The 23,241-nt window shown below is 42.5% G+C and overlaps 1 protein-coding gene across 4 annotated transcripts in view; it reads right to left on the minus strand.

The window, feature by feature from the left end:
* The window catches only part of LOC110523811 (actin remodeling regulator NHS), a 154,415-nt gene that overhangs the window by 121,981 nt on the left and 9,193 nt on the right, over window positions 1–23,241 (minus strand). For 2 of the 4 annotated variants that reach the window (XM_036976810.2, XM_036976717.2), the window contains exons 2-4: window positions 8,407–8,559; window positions 3,116–3,252; window positions 73–117 (exon numbers count right to left, since the gene is read on the minus strand). In XM_036976810.2, the coding sequence (XP_036832705.1) occupies window positions 73–117; window positions 3,116–3,252; window positions 8,407–8,559 (335 nt within the window). The remainder of the gene's footprint in view (window positions 1–72; window positions 118–3,115; window positions 3,253–8,406; window positions 8,560–23,241) is intronic. The other 2 variants (XM_036976771.2, XM_036976852.2) reach the window with 1 other exon arrangement.

Genomic DNA, 23,241 nt, shown 5'->3' on the forward strand with positions numbered 1-23,241 from the left:
CTGAGGAGCAACTGAACAGGATGCAGAGTTCAAACCCATGGAACAAATGAGTAACCCTTCTTTTCCTGTTACCTGGGTCTGTTCTAGCTGCTGATCGTCGAATGGTTTCCCCTGCCGCTGGAGAGGAGAAACATGCATGGAGAAACATACATGGCACAGACATACATTCATATGTTGTCATCCACTCAACAGAACTGAAGAAAGAAGCGCTGTATTTCAGGGTGAAATAGTATACATTGTGACTTCACACATGCAGACCACTGCATCTGGAAAGGAAAAATTAAACTGATTCACAACCTTTTTTTTGTGTTTTGTTAAACATATATTTTCTTGATGAAAGTGGAACGCACAATTACAGTGCCGTCGGGAAAATTTCTCCACCCTTGACTGTTTCGACGTTTTGTTACAGCCTTATTCTAAATGGATTAAATCAAACATTTCCCTCAATCTAACTACAACACAGAAACTGGGGAACGTAACACTGGGCCACTCAAGGACATTCAATTACTTGTCCCGAAGCCACTCCTCCATTATGACAATGCAAAAATATTTTTTTTTTAGAAATGTTGGCAAATTTATTTAAAATAAAAAATAGATACCTTATTTACGCAAGTATTCAGACCCTTTGCTATGAGACTCGAAATGGAGCTCAGGTGCATCATGTCTCCATTGATCATCCTTGAGATGTTTCTACAACTTGATTGGAGTCCACCTGTGGTAAAATTCAATTGATTGGACATTATTTGGAAAGGCTCACATACGTCTATATAAAAGGTCCTACAGTTGACAATGCATGTCAGAACAAAAACCAAGCCATCAGGTCAAAGTAATTGTCCGTAGAGCTCCGAGACAGGATTGTGTCGAGGCACAGATCTAGGGAAGGGTACCAAAACATTTCTGCAGCGTTAAAGGTCCCCAAGAGCACAGTGGCCTCCACCACCGAGACTCTTCCTAGAGCTGGCCGCCTGGCCAAAATGAGCAATCCGGGGAGAAGGGCCTTGGTCAAGGAGGTGACCAAGAACTTGATGGTAACTCTTGACGGAGCTCCAGAGTTCTTCTGTGGAGATGGGAGAACCTTCCCGAATAAAAAACATCTCTGCAGCACTCCACCAATCAGGCCTTCATGGTAGAGCGGTCAGACGGAAGCAACTCCTCAGTAAAAGGCACATGACAGTCCGCTTGACAAGATTATCTGGTCTGATGAAACCAAGATTGAACTCTTTGGCCTGAAAGCCAAGCGTCACGTCTGGAGGAATGCTAGCACCATCCCTACAGTGAAGCATGGTGGTGGCAGCATCATGCTGTTTTTCAGCGGCAGGGACTGGGAGACTAGTCAGGATCGAGGCAAAGACGAATGGAGAAAAGTACAGAGATCCTTGATTTTTTTTAAATAACTTGTCCAGAGCACTCAGGACCTCAGAATGGGGTGAAAGTATACCTTCCAACAGGACAACAATCCTAAGTACACAGCCAAGACAACGCAGGAGTGGCTTCGGGACAAGTAATTGAATGTCCTTGAGTGGCCCAGTGTTACGTTCCCCAGTTTCTGTGTTGTAGTTTGTGTATTTGAGTGTGTGTTTCAGGAGATGGCTTCCTGACAGCCCCCAAGCAGCTGATTGGTCGACTCCACGGCTAATTGGAGCTGACCCCGCCCACTCGTCAAGTTACAGCTGTATCCCATTAGACTCCTTCTCCAGTTATAAAAGCCATTGTTCTTTTGTTCAGGAGAGGGATCACTGCTGGGAGGTCATTGCAGAAAGATGATTGCTGAGAGAGGAGGCTGGTTATAGCATATGGAGGATGGTTATAGCATATGTTGGTTGTTTCTCAGGCAGTTGGTATGTACTATGTTAGTTGTAGATGGGAGCAGCTTTGATATATACTTACTTTGCTTTTGTTCCGTCCAGCCCCTTTTCCCCATATTACCGTGTGACGGAATAAATTCCTAGTAAATGGTAAATTCTCTGCCTTTTGTCATCCTTACTCGCACCTACAGTCCCATACCGCTTTCACTCCACGGGGAGTTGAGTTGTAGCAGGGTGTTGCGTTCCCTCTTCCTAGAGGCGTGCGTAACACCCAGCCGAAGCCGGACTTGAACCTGATCGAACATCTTTGGAGAGACCTGAAAATAGCTGTGCAACGATGCTCTCCATCCAACCTGACGGAGTTTGAGAGGATCTACAGGTGTGCAAAGCCTGTAGAGTCATACCCAAAAAGACTCGAGGCTGTAATCGCTGCCAAAGGTGCTTCAACATAGTACTGAGTAAAGGGTCTGAATACTTAAGTAAACGCGATATAAAATGTTTAATTTAAAGCGACAAAAAATATAAAACTGGAAAGTGACCTCAAGACTGACAGGTTCTTACCACAGACACGTCGATGGAGAACCAAAGAAAGTAGAGAACTTCAAGTGATGTATGTACATATTACCTTGACTGACCTGTACCCCTGCACATTGACTCGGTACCGACACCCCCTGTATATAGCGTCGTTATTACTATTTGATTGTGTTACTACATAAAATGTGTATATATTTTAACTCTTATTTTTCCTAGAACTGCATCTCAGCGGCCTCCCAAGTAGCTCAGAGGTCTAAGGCACTGCATCTCAGCGGCCTCCCAAGTAGCTCAGAGGTCTAAGGCACTGCATCTCAGCGGCCTCCCAAGTGGCTCAGAGGTCTAAGGCACTGCATCTCAGTGCAATAGAATGTTACTACAGACCCGGGTTCATTCCCAGGCTGTTCCCAGGGAGTCCCATAATTGGCCCAGGAGGAAGGAATGACTCCACCTTTGCCTCTCCTGAGCCCGTTGGGGAGTTGCAGCAATGAGACGTGATCAAAATTTTGGGAGAAAGAGGGGGTACAATGCGCACACACACAAACACCTTCATTGTTGGTTATGGGTATTTCACTGTATGGTGAAATTTTGCATTTGGCACATTATGACAAATACAATTTGATTTGACAGCAGTCCCTGTGAGGATGGAACCTGGTCATCAGACTAGGAAACAGATGACTCAAAATGCTGTGGCACCTAGAGGCTTTATCATAGATATTGTCTGTAAGTATATGTCTTATCCATAAGTTGGTAGTTGATATGAGTGGAAGTTGTGTTACCGCAGTCAGGCTCCAGCCCCTCTGCGGTCTCCTCCTGGCAGAGTGTGGTGAGGGGTACGTGGGCATAGGGGGTGCCACAGAGACAGCGATGGTCACTTTGCGTCTTCTGCTGCTCGCTTGCTGTCTCAGCTGGTAATCTGACACACACACACACACACACACAATGAAAACAGCAAAACATGTGGAGAGAATTTCCAAAACACTATATCCACCAATATTTTTCCCCGTTTGTTTTTTTTCCCATCAGAAATTATAGGTACCTTCATGTGTAAGTAAAATAGCACTATATGTACTGTACTAGATCTACTGTACTAGATCTACTATACCATATCTACTGTACCATATCTACTGTACCATACCATATCTACTGTACCATATCTACTATATCAACTGTACTACTATCAACTGTACTATATGTACTATACTATATCTACTGTACTATATCTACTGTCACCATGCTACTATACTATATCTACTGTCACCATACTACTGTACTATATCTACTGTCACCATGCTACTATACTATATCTACTGTCACCATGCTACTATACTATATCTACTATATATACTGTCACCATACTGCAATACTATATCTACTGTAACCATACTATATCTACTGTAACCATACTATATCTACTGTACTATATCTACTGTCACCATACTACATCTACTGTACTATATCTACTGTCACCATACTACTGTACTATATCTACTGTCACCATGCTACTATACTATATCTACTGTCACCATGCTACTATACTATATCTACTATATATACTGTCACCATACTGCAATACTATATCTACTTACTATATCTACTGTCCCCATACTATATCTACTGTACTATATCTGTCACCATACTGCAATACTATATCTACTGTACTATATCTGTCACCATACTGCAATACTATATCTACTGTCACCATAATACTATATCTACTGTACTATATCTACTGTCACCATGCTACTATACTATATCTACTATATATACTGTCACCATACTGCAATACTATATCTACTGTACTATATCTACTGTCACCATACTACTGTACTATATCTGTCACCATACTACTGTCACCATACTATCTGTCACCATACTACTATACTATATCTGTCACCATATCTACTGTCACCATACTACATCTACTGTCACCACACTACTGTACTGTACCTACATCTACTGTACTACATCTACATCTCACCATAGTGTACTATATCTACTGTCACCATACTACTATACCTACTATACTATATCTACTGTACTATATCTACTGTAACCATACTACTATACTATATCTACTGTAACCATACTACTATACTATATCTACTGTAACCATACTACTATACTATATCTACTGTACTATATCTACTGTCACCATACTACTATATCTACTGTTCTATATATACTGTCACCATACTACTGTGCTATATCTACTGTAACCATACTACTATAACTATACTATATCTACTGTACTATATCTACGGTCACCATACTGCAATACTATATCTACTGTCACCATACTACTATACTATATCTACTATACTATATCTACTGTCACCATAATACTATATCTACTGTACTATATCTACAGTCACCATACTGCAATACTATATCTACTGTCACCATACCTGTCACCATACTACTATACTATATCTACTGTCACCATAATACTATATCTACTGTACTTTATCTACTGTCACCATACTACTATACTATATCTACTTTACTATCTGTCACCATACTACATCTCCTGTACTAGATCTGTCACCATACTACTATATACTATATCAACCATACTATACTATATCTACTGTCACCATACTACTGTACTATATCTGTCACCATACTACTGTACTATATCTACTGTCACCATACTACTGTCACCATACTGTCACCATACTACTATACTATATCTGTCACCATATCTACTGTCACCATACTACATCTACTGTCACCACACTACTGTACTGTACCTACATCTACTGTACTACATCTACTGTACTACATCTCACCATAGTGTACTATATCTACTGTCACCATACTACTATACCTACTATATCTACTGTACTATATCTACTGTAACCATACTATACTATATCTACTGTAACCATACTATATCTACTGTACTATATCTACTGTCACCATACTACTATATCTACTGTTCTATATATACTGTCACCATACTACTGTGCTATATCTACTGTAACCATACTATTATAACTATACTATATCTACTGTACTATATCTACGGTCACCATACTGCAATACTATATCTACTGTACTATATCTGTCACCATACCTGTCACCATACTACTATACTATATCTACTATACTATATCTACTGTGCTATATCTACGGTCACCATACTGCAATACTATATCTACTGTCACCATATCTACTATAACATCACCATACTACTGTGCTATATCTACTGTACTATATCTACTGTCACCACACTACTGCACTATATCTACTGTACTATATCTACTATCACCATATCTACTATAACATCACCATACTACTGTAATACATCTGTCACCATACTACTGTGCTATATCTACTGTACTAAATCTACTGTACTAAATCTACTGTACTAAATCTACTGTACTAAATCTACTGTACTAAATCTACTGTACTAAATCTACTGTACTAAATCTACTGTACTAAATCTACTGTACTAAATCTACTGTACTAAATCTACTGTACTAAATCTACTGTCACCATACTGCATCTACTGTACTATATCTACTATAACATCACCATACTACTGTACTATATCTACTGTCACCAGACTACTGTACTATATCTACTGTCACCAGACTACTGTACTATATCTACTGTCACCATACTACTGTACCATATCTACTGTCACCATATCTCTGTACTATATCTATCACCATACTACATCTACTGTACTATATCTACTGTCACCATACTACATCTACTGTACCTACTGTCACCATACTGCTGTACTATATCTATCTGGAGTGAGGTGTTTATTGATCCACTAGATGGCACTTGTATGTTACTTCCTACAAACAGGAGATTCAGACCTTTACTGCCTGACGCAAAACGACACGCATGAAAACACTCAAAATAAAATACAATACATTTCACAGACAAGCAAAGACAAATGTACTATCTGTACTGTCTGTCACCATACTACTGTACTATATCTGTCACCATACTACTGTACCATATACACTGTAATATATCTACTATCACCATACTACTATAACTATACTATATCTACTGTGCTATATCAACGGTCACCATACTGCAATACTATATCTATCACCATACTACTGTACTGCTGTACTGTACTATATCTACTATCACCATACTACTATAACTGTACTATCTACTGTGCTATATCTACTGTCACCATACTACTGTACTATATCTACTGTCATCATACTACTGTACTATATCTACTGTCACCACACTACTGTACTATATCTACTGTCACCACACCGACTCACCATACTACTGTACCATATCTACTATAACATCACCATACTACTGTACTATATCTACTGTACTATATCTACTGTCACCACACTACGGCACTAAATCTACTGTACTAAATCTGTCACCATACTGCATCTACCGTACTATATCTACTATAACATTACTGTACTATATCTACTGTCACCACACTACTGTACCATATCTGTCACCATACTACTGTACTATATGTCATCATACTATATCTACTGTACTACATCTACTGTACTATATCTATCTGGAGTGAGGTGTTTCTATTGATCCAATAGATGGCACTTGTAAGTTACTTCCCACAAACAGGAGATTCAGACCTTTACTGCCTGACGCAAAACGACACTGAAACACTGAAAATAAAATACATTTCACAGACAAGCAAAAGACAAAAGTACTATCAACTGTCACCATACTACTGTACTATACTGTATCTGTCACCATACTACTGTACTACATATACTGTACTATATCAACTGTCACCATACTACTGTACTATACTGTATCTGTCACCATACTACTGTACTACATATACTGTACTATATCAACTGTCACCATACTACTGTACTATACTGTATCTGTCACCATACTACTGTACTACATATACTGTACTATATCAACTGTCACCATACTACTGTACTATACTGTATCTGTCACCATACTACTGTACTACATATACTGTACTATATCAACTGTCACCATACTACTGTACTATACTGTATCTGTCACCATACTACTGTACTACATATACTGTACTATATCTACTGTCACCATACTGTACTACATATACTGTACTATATCAACTGTCACCATACTACTGTACTATATATACACTGTACTATATCTACTGTCACCATACTACTGTACTACATATACTGTACTATTTCTACTGTCACCATACTACTGTAATATATATATATATATATATATATATATATATATATATATATATATATATATATATATATATATAGTACTATACCTACTGTCACCATACTACTGTACTATACTGTATCTGTCACCACACTACTGTACTATATCTACTGTCACCATACTATATCTACTGTCACCATAATACTGTACTACATATACTGTACTATATCTACTGTCACCATACTACTGTACTGTACTACATCTACTGTACCTACTGTCACCATACTACTGTACTATATCTATCTGGAGTGAGGTGTTTCTATTGATCCACTAGATGGCACTTGTATGTTACTTCCTACAAACAGGAGATTCAGACCTTTACTGCCTGACGCAAAACGACACGCATGAAAACACTCAAAATAAAATACAATACATTTCACAGACAAGCAAAGACAAATATAGAGTGGAGGAGTGTAGAGAGATGTCATGTAATATTAGATGATTGGTTAATTGCTACTGACTGACCGATGTTTGCTGCTTAAGACCTAACTTCTGTGCAATGGGTGCGTGCTAGTGCTGTTCCCGTGTGTCCGGGTGCCCGCTAGTGCTGTTACCGTGTGTCCGGGTGCCCGCTAGTGCTGTTACCGTGTGTCCGGGTGCCCGCTAGTGCTGTTATCGTGTGCCCGGGTGCGTGCTAGTGCTGTTATCGTGTGCGTGCTAGTGCTGTTATCGTGTGCGTGCTAGTGCTGTTATCGTGTGCCCGGGTGCGTGCTACTGCTGTTATCGTGTGCCCGGGTGCGTGCTACTGCTGTTATCGTGTGCCCGGGTGCGTGCTAGTGCTGTTATCGTGTGCGTGCTAGTGCTGTTATCGTGTGCCCGGGTGCGTGCTACTGCTGTTATCGTGTGTGCGTGCGTGTACCTCTGTGGCTGGCCCTGAGGCCCTGCTGTGCGGTGCGATGCAGCTCCTGGAGACATGGTGGTCTGGTGGGGGGCAGGAACACATTCCTCTGGAGGAGCCATGGAGACACGTAGTGGTCTGATAACTTACACTCTACATCCAGGTCTGATACCGCTGTGGAGTGGAGGGGGGGAGTGGAGGGGCAGAGTGGGGGAGGCGAGACGCATGAGAACAGGAGAATGGGTGGTGTTTAGGCAGAGCAGGGTTCCGAATGATCTGTGTGAAACCAATGAGGTGAAACGCTCCATGGAGTTCTGTGAACATAAGGACTACCAGAGAAAAAAAATGAACTCTGCGTGACACGACCTGGTCTAACAGCTAATCCACACCCACACGACCTAGTCTACCAGCTAACCCACACGACCTAGTCTACCAGCTAACCCACACGACCTAGTCTACCAGCTAACCCACACGACCTAGTCTACCACTGGTTTCCAACAGTAACTCGAATCGATCTCAACCTACATACAATAGTGGAGTTATTAGGCTTTAGAACCATGCTACTGCTACAGAGCAGTATATAACCAGGCTAGCCTGACGCGACTGCTACAGAGCAGTATATAACCAGGCTAGCCTGACGCTACAGAGCAGTATATAACCAGGCTAGCCTGACGGTACAGCTACAGAGCAGTATATAACCAGGCTAGCCTGACGCTACAGCTACAGAGCAGTATATAACCAGGCTAGCCTGACGCTACTGCTACAGAGCAGTATATAACCAGGCTAGCCTGACGCTACTGCTACAGAGCAGTATATAACCAGGCTAGCCTGACGCTACTGCTACAGAGCAGTATATAACCAGGCTAGCCTGACACTACTGCTACAGAGCAGTATATAACCAGGCTAGCCTGACGCTACTGCTACAGAGCGGTATATAACCAGGCTAGCTTGACGCTACTGCTACAGAGCAGTATATAACCAGGCTAGCTTGACGCTACTGCTACAGAGCAGTATATAACCAGGCTAGCCTGACGCTACTGCTACAGAGCAGTATATAACCAGGCTAGCCTGACACTACAGCTACAGAGCGGTATATAACCAGGCTAGCCTGACGCTACTGCTACAGAGCAGTATATAACCAGGCTAGCCTGACGGTACAGCTACAGAGCAGTATATAACCAGGCTAGCCTGACGCTACTGCTACAAAGCAGTATATAACCAGGCTAGCCTGACGCTACTGCTACAGAGCAGTATATAACCAGGCTAGCCTGACGGTACAGCTACAGAGCAGTATATAACCAGGCTAGCCTGACGCTACTGCTACAGAGCAGTATATAACCAGGCTAGCCTGACGGTACAGCTACAGAGCAGTATATAACCAGGCTAGCCTGACGCTACTGCTACAGAGATTTGGAAGTACAACAATATAAAATGAAAAGTGTGTCATGCACGCACTTAAGCAAGCAAGAAAAGCCCAGAAGAATAATGTATGCTTACTCAGTGCTGTTACTGAGCTTCCTGTAATAATTCTGGTCATGCTATGGTATTGATGATACAGTAGGTTACATTATACACCTACAGGAGTATGAAGTTCAGTTACAAGACTTTCAAAACATAGGATCTGTAAAAAGTCATGGTATTAAGATGCCATGAAATCAACCACATATTGTAACTGGTCCAAGGTATTGTCTATTGTGTTATTGTTTTATTGTATACACAGCCAGATTAAAGCCAGGCAGGGATTTCAGTTTGAATTCAATCCCCTCTGATTCCAGGGATTTGACCCAGAATGGGACCATGTAGATTATGACTGGCCCTTATGTCTAGAACATGCTGTTTGCTTTGTTTCTCTGAATCATTGACGTTTCTCCACAGTCTGCATTTCACAGAATTAGAAAGAGGTTCTACTTCAATTTAGATGACCTATATTTCTTATTAAGTGTAGCCGGGCATGACAAGGCAGATATTTGAATAACAACAAATTTGACAGGTGGCCAGGGTCAGTTACTGTCCTGGAATACAAAAGATGTAGAAGCACTGGGGGTGGTGCTAACACTGAATAATACCATATACACCACCCCCCCCCCCGGCTGGGAAGAGCCAAGGGACACCATAGACAGAAGTGTGTCACCAGCAGCAGATCCCCTAAAGCAGCAGATTAGTAGTAGAGGGAACAGGATGGGCTACGGGACAAACAGGGTGGGCTACGGGACAAACAGGGTGGGCTACGGGACAAACAGGGTGGGCTACGGGACAAACAGGGTGGGCTACGGGACAAACAGGGTGGGCTACGGGACAAACAGGGTGGGCTACGGGACAAACAGGGTGGGCTACGGGACAAACAGGGTGGGCTACGGGACAAACAGGGTGGGCAGGGTTAGCAGGGTTAGCGGTGGAGAGGGCAGGTTGGGCTTTTAGCAGAGAAGCATATTTATTTTATTTCAAAAAAAATAACCAACCAGTCACAATGATACAGACAGCGCAAGAGTCCTGCTTAGATATGCAGAAAAATATTACAATGTAACCCTAACCATTGGTTTAAATGTAATCTGGCACCTTATGATAATATCAGGATATTTGTGATGACGCTATTATTTAGGTAATTGCCAAAATAAAGGAAACACTTGAGTAAATGAGGGATACAAATCATATTGAAAGCCGGTGATTCCACACAGGTTTGGTTCCTAAGTTAATTTAACAATTAACATCCCATCATGCTCAGGGTCATGTACTGTATAAAAATGCCCAGTTGCCTATTATTTAGGCTTCCATGGCTAGAACAGATCTCAGTGACTTTGAAAGAGGAGTCTCAAAAGGAGCATAGGGAGTTTAAAGGGTGTCAATCACCATATCTCAACCCAATTGAATAACTTATGAGAGATTCTGGACTGGTGCCTGAGACAGCATTTTCCACCACCTTCATCAAAACACCAAATGATGGAATTTCGTGTTGAAGAATCGTGTCGCATCCCTCCAATAGTGTTCCAGACCCTTGTAGAATTTATGCCAAGGGGCATTGAAGCAGTTCTGGCTCAACACTTTATTAAAGACACTTTATATTGGAGTGTCCTTTATTTTGGAAGTTACCTGCAATGATGTGCGTTATGATCCAAGGATGTACGACTAGAAACCCAGGATTGCCGATACTATATTCTACCCATGGAGGCTTGGAAGCCAACGGTCAGCCATAATGGCACTCCTCAGAAAAGCAGTCCTACATTTAATTTAATCTAGTGTGTATATAAAACATTGGTTATGAGTCCATGTGCTGTGTTGTAATTTGGATGTATTGTCCTAAGCATATTAGTGCAGTATATTGAGAAGTCAGAATGACACCCTCATTAAAATGCCAATAGAACAGGAAAGGTACAGTGTGCTTGGATAACCTATGTAGAAAATTATTTTTTTAAATGTACATATGCATAATGATTATGGCTCTACATTGCAGGAAAAGCGGTTTGTTTTTCTGAACACTGAATTCGCCATCCACCCGCACATATTTTGTTCCACTAAAGGAATGGGTGCATGACTCCCCTGGTTGAGAGGACAGAGTGGGCTACAGGGTGAGCTGGCCCAGCTGGAGAGAGATCCATCTGAGCTAGACTCCATTCCGGTGTTGTAGTACTCGAGTCCGGTCTGGAGCCTACAAATTGAGCGTCTCGGACTTGACTCGGTGTCGGACAGTGAGGACTTGGTCTTGCCTAGGTGTAATTTCATCCCTAGACCAGCGGAGTAAAAAAATAAAAAATGATCAGCGTCCATTCAGTCAGTGCATTAAACCGCTTCGCCAGACCACATATATACACTCCTTTCATGAAACATGAATACAGTATCTTAACAGCTTTTAGATCGATTATAGACATGTTAGTACAGTGGAGAACCTACAGGCCTTCAGGGGTGAACCTACAGGCCTTCAGGGGTGAACCTACAGGCCTTCAGGGGTGAACCTACAGGCCTTCAGGGGTGAACCTACAGGCCTTCAGGGGTGAACCTACAGGCCTTCAGGGGTGAACCTACAGGCCTTCAGGGGTGAACCTACAGGCCTTCAGGGGTGAACCTACAGGCCTTCAGGGGTGAACCTACAGGCCTTCAGTGGGAGGCAAGTGGAAGGGGAAGAAAGTAAGGAACTTGTCTGTCGGCCATGCATTAAAGACAAATTGGTTAAAGAAAATTGTGATCGGTTAAATATTTTTATTTTATTTGAGCCAACTCTGCAAATAGCACTACTGTGTGATTTGAATTCAAATTGATGAATAATAAAATTAACTTTTTGGCTAAAAGTATTACATTTACAAACTGTAGAAACAAATGAGAATAGAAAAAGTTCATAACTTCTGTGAAACATCACAGCACAGTTGAAAAATATATGGCCAATAGAAATCCAATATTGATGGTGTTATGCCCTCAGACGAACCATCAAACAAGCAAAGCGTCAATACAGGATTAAGATTTAATCCTACTACACCGGCTCTGACGCCCGTCGGATGTGGCAGGGCTTAAAAACAATCACGGACTAGAAAGGGAAACCCAGACTCTAGACGCGAGCCTACAGTGGTCCCTCCTTAAATTGTGTCATACTGCGGCACACCTTGCGTGCTGCCTCGGCATTATGTGGCACTTTGTTTAATTCTCAGCCATTCTTTCTGTAACTGCACATTATTACTAGTTTGACCGCCAGAGGGCATCTTTGAGAAGCATTTGATAGTATTCTGTACTGGCATTACCAGAGAATTGAAAACCTTTTTGTAATAAGTGTTTGAGATTGATTTCAATAAATTCAGCTTAATTAAATTTGATTAATATTATGGTGTTTCTATTCAGAGAAAAACAAAACTCTCAGTTTCTATGGCGCTGTACAATGTGACGTCGGGAGTAGGCTACAGGATCGGAGGATTCTGAATTGTTTGCCTTAAGACAACTTTGTTCCAATATTTCTGTAAATCAGTGATATTTATTCCCATAGTAATTCGTTATGGATCCATAACTAAATCAACATCTATTTTGAAAGCATATTTTTTTATCATGACTTTATTAACGAAATGTGTTTGTTTATTAGGCTACTGTGTAGTCTACAATAAATACTGTAGTAAAACATGGGAAAGTTACCAAGCACACTTTCAACTTCCTGCTACTCATGCCAAGAATATAAGATATGCATATTATTCATAGATTTGGATAGAAAACTGAAGTTTCTAAAACTGTTTGAATCATGTCTGAGTATAACATAACTTATGTAGCAGGCAAAACCGAGGACTAAGTTCTGTTATACTCACAGACATGATTCAAACAGTTTTAGAAACTTCAGTTTTCTATCCAAATCTATGAATAATATGCATATCTTATATTCTTGGCATGAGTAGCAGGAAGTTGAAATTGGGCACGCTATTTATCCAAAAGTGAAAATGCTGCCCCCTATACCTTGAGGTTTTAACAAACTATAGTTTTGGCAAGTAGGTTAAGACATCTGTGTGCATGACAAGTAATTTTTCAAGAATTGTTTACAGACAGATTATTTCACTGTATCACATTTCCAGTAGGTCAGAAGTTTACATACGCTAAATTGACTGTTCCTTTAAACAACTTGGAAAATTCCAGAAAATGATATCAAGGCTTTAGAGTCAATTGGAGGTGTACCTGTGGATGTATTTCAAGGCCTACCTTCAAACGCCATGCTTCTTTGCTTGACGTCATGGGAAAATCAAAAGAAAAATCAGACAAGACCTCAGGGAAAAAAAATTGTTGACCTCCACAAGTCTGGTTCATCCTTGGAAGCAATTTCCAAATGCCTGAAGGTACCACGCAGCCATGATACCGCTCAGGAAGGAGACGCATTCTGTCTCCTAGAGATGAACGTATTTTGGTGCGAAAAGTGCCTGAAAGGCCACCCAGCAAAGAAGAAGCCACTGCTCCAAAACCGCCATAAAAAAAGTCAGATTAGTTTGCAACTGCTTATGGGGACAAAGATCATACTTTTTTGGAGAAATGTCCTCTGGTCTGATGAAACAAAAATAGAACCTTTTGCCCATCGTTATGTTTGGAGGACAAAGGGGAGGCTTGCAAGCCGAAGAACACCATCCCAACCGTGAAGCACGGGGGTGGCAGCATCATGTTGTGGGGTGCTTTGCTGCAGGAGGGATTGGTGCAAGTCAGAAAATAGATGGCATCATGAGGGAGGAAAATTATATGTCTTCAAAATGGACAATGACCCCAAGCATACTTCCAAAGCTGTAGCAAAATGGCTTAATCTCTGGGATATGTGGGACGGTAGTGTCCCACCTCGCCAAAAGCCAGAGAAAACGCAAATAATTCCTATAAAAATCAAACTTTCATGAAATCACACATGCAAGATAGCAAATTAAAGCTACACTTGTTGTGAATCCAGTAAACAAAAAGGCTTTTCGGCGAAAGCAAACAATGCTATTATCTGAGGATAACACCATAGTAAACAAAGAGAGAGAAGCATAGTTCAACCCTGCAGGAGCAACACAAAACACCGAAATAAAAATACAATTCATGCCTTACCTTTGACGAGCTTCTTTTGTTGGCACTCCAATATGTCCCATAAACATCACAAATGGTCCATTTGTTTGATTAACTCCGTTGATATATAAAATCTCCATTTATTTGGCGCGTTTGATCCAGAAAAACACCGGTTCCAACTTGCACAACAAAATATCTCAAAAGTTACCTGTAAACTTTGCCAAAACATTTCAAACTACTTTTGTAATACAACTGTAGGTATTTAACGTAATTAATCAATAAATTGAAGACGGGATGATCTGTGTTCAATACAGGAGGAAAACAAAACTGTAGCTAGCTTTCTGGTCACGCGCCGCTATCTAACAGTACACTTCAAGTGACCCTCGTTCAAGATTGCCATACTTCATTACACAACGGAAGAAACAACCAATTTCTAAAGACTGTTGACATCCAGTGGAAGCGATAGGAACGGCAAGAAGGTCCCTTAGAAATCTGGATTCCCACTGAAAACACATTGAGTGTTTTTGTTGTTGAGGTCAATCTCAATGGTTTGTCCTCTGGGTTTCGCCTGCTAAATAAGTTATGTTATACTCACAGGCATAATTCAATCAGTTTTAGAAACTTCCGAGTGTTTTCTATACAAATCTACTAATAATATGCATATCTTATCTTCTGGGGATGAGTTGCAGGCAGTTGAATTTGGGCATGCATTTCATCCGGAAGTGAAAATACTGCCCCGTCACTAAGACGTTAAGGACAACAAAGTCAAGGTATTGGAGTGGCCATCACAAAGCCCTGACCTCAGTCCTATAGAATATTTGTGGGCAGAACTGAAAAAGCGTGTGCGAGCAAAGAGGCCTACAAACCTGACTCAGTTACACCAGCTCTGTCAGGAGGAATGGGCCAAAATTCACCCAATTTATTGTGGGAAGCTTGTGGAAGGCTACCCGAAACGTTTGACCCAAGTTAAACCATTTAAAGGCAATGCTATCAAATACTAATTGAGTGTATGTAAACTTTTGACCCACTGGGAATGTGATGAAAGAAATGAAAGCTGAAATAAATAATTCTCTCTACTATTATTCTGACATTTCACATCCTTAAAATAAAGTGTTGATCCTAACTGACCTAAAACAGGGAATTCTTACTAGGATTAAATGTCAGGAATTGTGAAGAACTGAGTTTAAAAGTATTTGGCTAAGGTGTATGTAAAACGTCCGACCTCAACTGTATACATGCTAAATGGGTTGAGGAGGTTGAGGCTGCTGACTAAATGGGTCTGTAACTAAAGGGCTTGAGGTTGAGATTAGTCAAATCAAATTGTTATTGTTCACGTGTTCAGCAGACGTTGTTGCGGGTGGTGTAGCGAAATGCTTGTTTCTGGCTCCAACAGTGTAGTAATATCTAACAATACACACAAATACAAAGTAAGGGAATACATGTTACATTTAACTAGACAAGTCAGTTAAGAACCCATTCTTAATTAATTAAGAATATAAATATTTGGAAGAGAAATGTTGGAGCGGCATAGACTAAAATACAGTAGAACAGAATACAAAATACACGAGTTGAGTAATGCAACATATGTAAATATTATTAAAGTGGCCAGTGATTTCAAGTCTATGTATATAGGGCAGAAGCCTCTAAGGTGCTAGCGATGGCTATTTAACAGTCTGATGGCCTTGAGATAGAAGCTGTTTTTCAGTCTCTCGGTCCCAGCTTTGATTTACCTGTACTGACCTCACCTAATGGATGATAGCGGGGTTAACAGGCAATGATTCGGGTGGTTGTTGTCCTTGATCTTTTTGGCCTTCCTGTGACATCGGGTGCTATAGGTGTCCTCGAGGGCAGGTAGTTGAAGCGTTTGGCAGACCGCACCACCCTCTGGAGAGCCCCGCATTTGCGAGCGGTGCAGTACCAGGCGGTGATACAGCCCGACAGGATGCTCACTATTGTGCAGCTGTAAAAGTTTTAGGTGCCAAGCCAAATTTCTTCAGCCTCCTGAGGTTGAAGAGGGGCTGTTGCGCCTTCACCATACCGTCTGTGTGGGTGGACTATGTGTTTGTCAGTGATGTGTACGCTGAGGAACTTCCAACTTTCCACCTTCTCCACTGGGGTCCCGTCTGTGGATAGGGGGGTTGCTCCCTCTGCTGTTTCCTGAAGTCCATGATCAGCTCCTTTGTTTTGTTGACGTTGAGTGAGAGATTATTTTCCTGGCACCACACTCCGAGCCCTCACCTCCTCCCTGTAGGCTGTCTCGTCATTGTTGGTAATTAGGCCTACTACTATTGTGTCGTCAGCAAACTTGATGATTGAGTTGGAGGCGTGCATGGCCACTCAGTCATTGGTGAACAGGGAGGACAGGAGAGGGCTCAGAACACACCCTTGTGGGGCCCTTGTGTTGAGGATCACTAAAGGTGTTGTTTCCTACCTCCACCCCGGGGGCGGCCCGTCAAGAAGTCCAGGACCCAGTTGCACAGAGCGGGGTTCACACCCAGGGCCTCCCGCTTGATGAGCTTGGAGGGTACTATGGTGTTGAATGCTGAGCTGTAGTCAATGAACAGCATTCTAACATATGTATTCCTCTTGTTCAGATGTGATAGGGTAGTGTGCAGTGCGATGGCACCGTCTGTGGATCTATTGGGGTGGTAAGCAAATTGAAGTGGGTCTAGGGTGACAGGTAGGGTGGAGGTTATATGATTGTTGACTAGTCTCTCAAAGCACTTTATGACAGAAGTGAGTGCTACGGGGATATAGTCATTTAGTTCAGTTACCTTTGCTTTCTTGGGTACTGGAACAATGGTAGACATCTTGAAACAAGTGGGGACAGCAGACTGGGATAGGGAGAGATTGAATATGTCCGTAAACGCTCCAGCCAGGTGGTCTGTGCATGCTCTGAGGATGTGGCTAGGGATTCTGTCTGGGTGGGCAGCCTTGCGAGGGTTAACACATTTAAAATGTCTTACTCGCGTCGGCCACAGATAAGGAGAGCCCACGGTCCTTTGTAGTTGGCCGTGTCGGTGGTAGTGTTATCCTCAAAGCAGGCAAAAGGTTGTTTAGCTTATCCGGAAGCAAGACTGTCCGCAACGTGGTTGGTTTTCCCTTTGTAGTTGTGATTATCTGAAGTCCCCTATACCGTTTGTATTCGGCCATATTCCCAGTCACCTTAGCCATGGCAGTGGTTCGTGCTTTCAGTGTTGTGAATGCTGACATCGATCCATGGTTTCAAAATGGATGTATGGATCCATGGTTTCAAAATGGAGTCGATCAAATTTTCTGAAGGGAGGGCAGGGGAGGGCCTTGTAGGCATTTCAATAAGATGAGTAGCAGTGGTCCCATGCTCAGAGCGAGTGCTAAAGTAAATGTGTTTGTAGAACTTCAGTAGCGGATTGCTCAGATTAGCTTTGTTAAAATCCCCAGCTACAATAAATGCTGCCTCAGGATGTGTGGTTTGCATAGTCAAGTGTAGTTCCTTGAGGGCCGTCATGCTATCGGCTTGAGGGGGGAATATACACGGCTGTGACTATAACCGAAGATAATTCTCTTGGGAGGTAATACGGTCAGCACTTGATTGCGAGATATTCTAGGTCGGGTGAACAAAGGGACTTAAATTCCTGTATGTTACACCATGAGTAGTTAAATCATGAAGCATACACCCCGGCCCTTCTTCCCAGAGAGATCTTTATTCCTGTCTGCGCGATAAACTGAGAACCCAACTGGCTGTACGGACAGTATATCCCGAGAGAGCCATGTTTCCGTGAAACAGAGCATGTTATAATCCCTGATGTCTCTCTGGAAGAAGATCCTCGCCCTGAGTTCATCAACTTTATTATCCATAGACTGAACATTAGCGAGTAATATACTCTGAAGCGGTGGGTGAAGTGAGCGCCTCATGAGTCGGAATAGGAGTCCACTCCGAATACCTCTTCTCCTCCAGCAGTGTTTTGGATCAGCCTCTGGCATCAGTTCAAATGCCCTGGAGGGTACGAACAAAGGATCCAATTCGGGAAAGTCGTATTCCTGGTTGTAATTCTGGTGAGTTACTGCTGCTCTGATATCCGAAAGTTATTTCCAGTTGTATGAAATAACAACTCATTTCTGGGCTAATAATGTAAGAAATAAAAATTAAATTAAAACACTGCAAAGTTGCTTAAGAGCTAGAAGCAGAGCTGCCCCATCTGTCGGCTCCATCTCTCCCTGGTGAAGCTAAATGGGTTGAGGCTGGTAAATAAATAGGTTGAGGATGCTTTTTGAGTAAATGGGTTGAGGATGCTTTTTGAGTAAATGGGTTGAGGATGCTTTTTGAGTAAATGGGTTGAGGATGCTTTTTGAGTAAATGGGTTGAGGAGGCTGGTGAGTAAATGGGTTGAGGAGGCTGGTGAGTAAATGGGTTGAGGCTGGTGAGTAAATGGGTTGAGGCTGGTGAGTAAATAGATGTGTTTTCCCAGTCGTGAGAATCCATAGATTAGGACCTAATGATTTTCTTTCAATTGACTGATGTCCTTATATGAACTGTAAATCTTAGAAATGTTTGCATGTTGTGTTTCTATTTTTGTTCAGTCTATTTAACACTTGTTTGCTACAGTATGTATGGAGAAAAACGAAAAACGTCTGAGTCAGCGAGCAGATTTTGGAACCATTGTCATCTTCATGACACAACCTCTATAGCTGAAACATCCAGGCCTTTTACCTAGTATGAAATCATAAAGATGTCTGGCCAAGCAGTAGCCAGAGGATAAGGACCATAATAACAAAGACACAGGGCTGGTCTCGTTCTTCTTCAGTGGTATTGTGGAGATAATAAGGAGGGCTGGAACAAAATGAAAGTCCTGCTAATAACGAAAGAACCCGTCCCAGTGTTTTAGCATTTCAGTGCTCTGTTTTGGTGGAACACAGCACCATATTGGGAAATCTGCCAGGTTTATCTGTTTCTCCACAGAGGCCCACGTGGGGAACTAACATGTTGCTCTAACTACACAACACCACACCCCCAGGTACTTTCCAAGGCAGCCTGTGTCCAACTATCATCTTTTTCAGAGGTTGACTGCAGGAGTTCTCTCTGGAATAAGAGTAAAGCCGACCTGGCCCGGCCCCTCTGTCAGCCCTGTGACGCAACAGGTCAACAGTACCACAGTTCCCAGAAATGAGTCAACATCAGGAAACAAACGTTTCCAATAACATATTCTCCTGGGTGACTCTGAAACCCCAATAAAGCTCCAGAGAACACTAAATCTCACAACATGAAATGAATAGTAGAAAGCTTTCTATAAAAGCACTGAGAGAAGACTGTGGTTCAAAAAGACTAATATCAGGGCTGTTCTTTAACTCTTACACCTCACAGATGGTCCTGGTTAGAAGGCAAATACAGTCTCCATTCAGTTTTATATTTCATGCTTCTCTGATGTGCAATAAACCTAAAACACACTAACTCAACATGAACTGCTGTTAGAAATTATATAGCAACACATTCAGGAAATCAGTTGTTATAAAACTAGTCACTCATTGGTTCATATCATTTTTTCCCGAAGTATATGAAAACAATCAAGGTCCGTCTTAGGTCCAGCTCATCTTAACAATACAGCTATGTTCTCCACCTAGGACAGAGCCATCACAGGCTATTAAAACCCACCTCTGTTCTTCTCTGTTCTCTTAGCTCCAGGCTGAGTAGCGGGGTTATTTAACCATTCTTCCCTGATACTCACTGGTGCACAAAGTCTGACTGTTTGCCAAAATAACTCTGGAGAATAAGCTGTACAATACTGGCATAATTTCAAGCGCTAAGTTCTCAGACTATCGCCACTCCATCTTGAAACAGTCCCTCCAACAGAGGAATCAGGTAACAGAAGAATCACTGAGGTACTGTTCACTCAGGTAGAATACCCTGTAGTCAAACATTTATTGTCCCACTTTTCTTAGTCCCACTGTGTCTCTACTAAACAGTACTAGTAACATGTTTTTTTTATTTTTTATTTCACCTTTATTTAACCAGGTAGGCTAGTTGAGAACAAGTTCTCATTTGCAACTGCAACCTGGCCAAGATAAAGCATAGTAGTGTGAACAGACAACACAGAGTTACACATGGAGTAAACAATTAACAAGTCAGTAACACAGTAGAAAAAAAGGGGAGTCTATATACATTGTGTGCAAAAGGCATGAGGTAGGCGAATAATTACAATTTTGCAGATTAACACTGGAGTGATAAATGATCAGATGGTCATGTACAGGTAGAGATATTGGTGTGCAAAAGAACAGAAAAGTAAATAAATAAAAACAGTATGGGGATGAGGTAGGTAAAAATGGGTGGGATGTTAACCGATAGACTATGTACAGCTGTTAAGTGATGTAAACTCAACCACTGTCTTAGGCAATATTGTTTTGGCTCTTAAGTTATTTGGTCATTGAAGAAAACAAAAAAAAAAAAACAGTTGTACTAATGTGATATTAATGACTGAAAACTTGTACTTTAAAAATGGTCTCTCTCTCTCTCTAAGATGTCAGGTTGGCTGGACAACCAGGCTTATCCAGCTATAGTCTGGGCTCATGGCCCCAGGCCTAACAGTCTAGGGTACTTGGGACTGGGGGGCTAGGGCACAGCGTTGGGACTGGGGGGCTAGGGCACAGCGTTGGGACTGGGGGGCTAGGGCACAGCGTTGGGACTGGGGGGCTAGGGCACAGTGTTGGGACTGGGGGGCTAGGGCACAGCGTTGGAACTGGGGGGCTAGGGCACAGCGTTGGGACTGGCTGGGACATCAAATCAATGTTTATTTGTCACGTGCGCCGAATACAACAGGTGTAACCAACAGTGCAAAAAAGGTATTAGGTGAACAGTAGGTAGGTAAAGAATTAAAAAACAACAGTAGTGAGGCTACATAAAGTACAGGCACCAGTTATTCAGGCTGATTGGGGTAGTATGCCATCTGATTACCTGTTCAGGAGTCTTATGGCTTGGGGGTAAAAACAAGTCAGGATGCTCTCTGTGTTGCAGCTGTAGAACCTTTTGAGTATCTGAGGACCCTTGCCAAAACTTTAGTGTCCTGAGGGGGAATAGGCTTCCTGAGGGGGAATAGGCTTTGTCGTGCCCTCTTCCCATAGGAGCTGGGACAGGGGGGCATAGCGCTGGGACAGGGGGGCATAGCGCTGGGACAGGGGGGCATAGCGCTGGGACAGGGGGGCATAGCGCTGGGACAGGGGGGCATAGCGCTGGGACAGGGGGGCATAGCGCTGGGACAGGGGGGCATAGCGCTGGGACAGGGGGGCATAGCGCTGGGACAAGATTATGTAGCAGTCGGACGTGCGTTCTCTCTTGCCCCGTGAAATTGGTAAATAATCATCTCTTTTTTTAACGGTCTTCACCGTTAACTCGGACACCAGCCAGCCTCAGCTCGGTCAATAGCTGCCAGTCTGCACAGCGCAACATCAACCCAAATCCATAACCATGGGCACCCTCAGATATCCTCCTGAACAACTTGCCTTCTAAATACACTTCTGCTGTCTTCAACCAGGATCTCATGATCACTGCCTCATTGCCTGCGTCCGTGATCAAACGACCACCCCTCATCACTGTCAAACGCTCCCTAAAACACTTCAGCGAGCAGGCCTTTCTAATCGACCTGGCCCGGATATTCTGGAAGGATACTGACCTCTTCCCGTAAGTAGAGGATGCCTGGTTGCTCTTCAAAAGTGCTTTCCTCGCCATCTTAAATATGCATGCCCCATTCAAAAAAATGTAGAACTAAGAACAGATATAGCCCTTGGTTCACCCCAGGCTTGACTGCCCTTGACCAGCACAAAAATATCCTGTGGCGTTCTGCATTAGCATCGAATAGCCCTTGTGACATGCAACTTTTCAAGGAAGGCAGGAACCAATATACACAGTCAGCTAGGAAAGGCTAGCTTTTTCAAACAGAAATTTGCTTCCTGTAGCACTAATTCCACAAAGTTTTGGGACACTAAAGTCCATGGAGAATAAGAGCACCTCCTCCCAGCTGCCCACTGCACTGAGGCTAGGAAACACTGTCACCACAGATAAATCTACGATAATCAAGCATTTCAATAAGCATTTCTCTACGGCTGGCCATGCTTTCCACCTGGCTACCCCATCCCCAGCTCTGCACCCCCACACAGCAACTGGCCCAAGCCCCCCCCCCCCCCCTCACCCAAATCCAGACAGCTGATGTTCTAAAAGAGAGATGCAAAATCTGGATCCCTACAAAATCTGGATCCCTACAAATCAGCTGGGCTCGACAATCTGGACCCTCTCTTTCTAAAATTATCAGCCGAAATTGTTGCAACCCCTATTAATAGCCTGTTCAACCTCTTTTGTATTGTCTGAGATCCCCAAAGATTGGAAAGCTGCCGCGGTCATCCCCCTCTTAA

The sequence above is a fragment of the Oncorhynchus mykiss genome, chromosome 1, assembly GCF_057628025.1.
Source record: "Oncorhynchus mykiss isolate SJ-2025 chromosome 1, ASM5762802v1, whole genome shotgun sequence".
In the NCBI taxonomy this organism is placed as follows: Eukaryota; Metazoa; Chordata; class Actinopteri; order Salmoniformes; family Salmonidae; genus Oncorhynchus; species Oncorhynchus mykiss.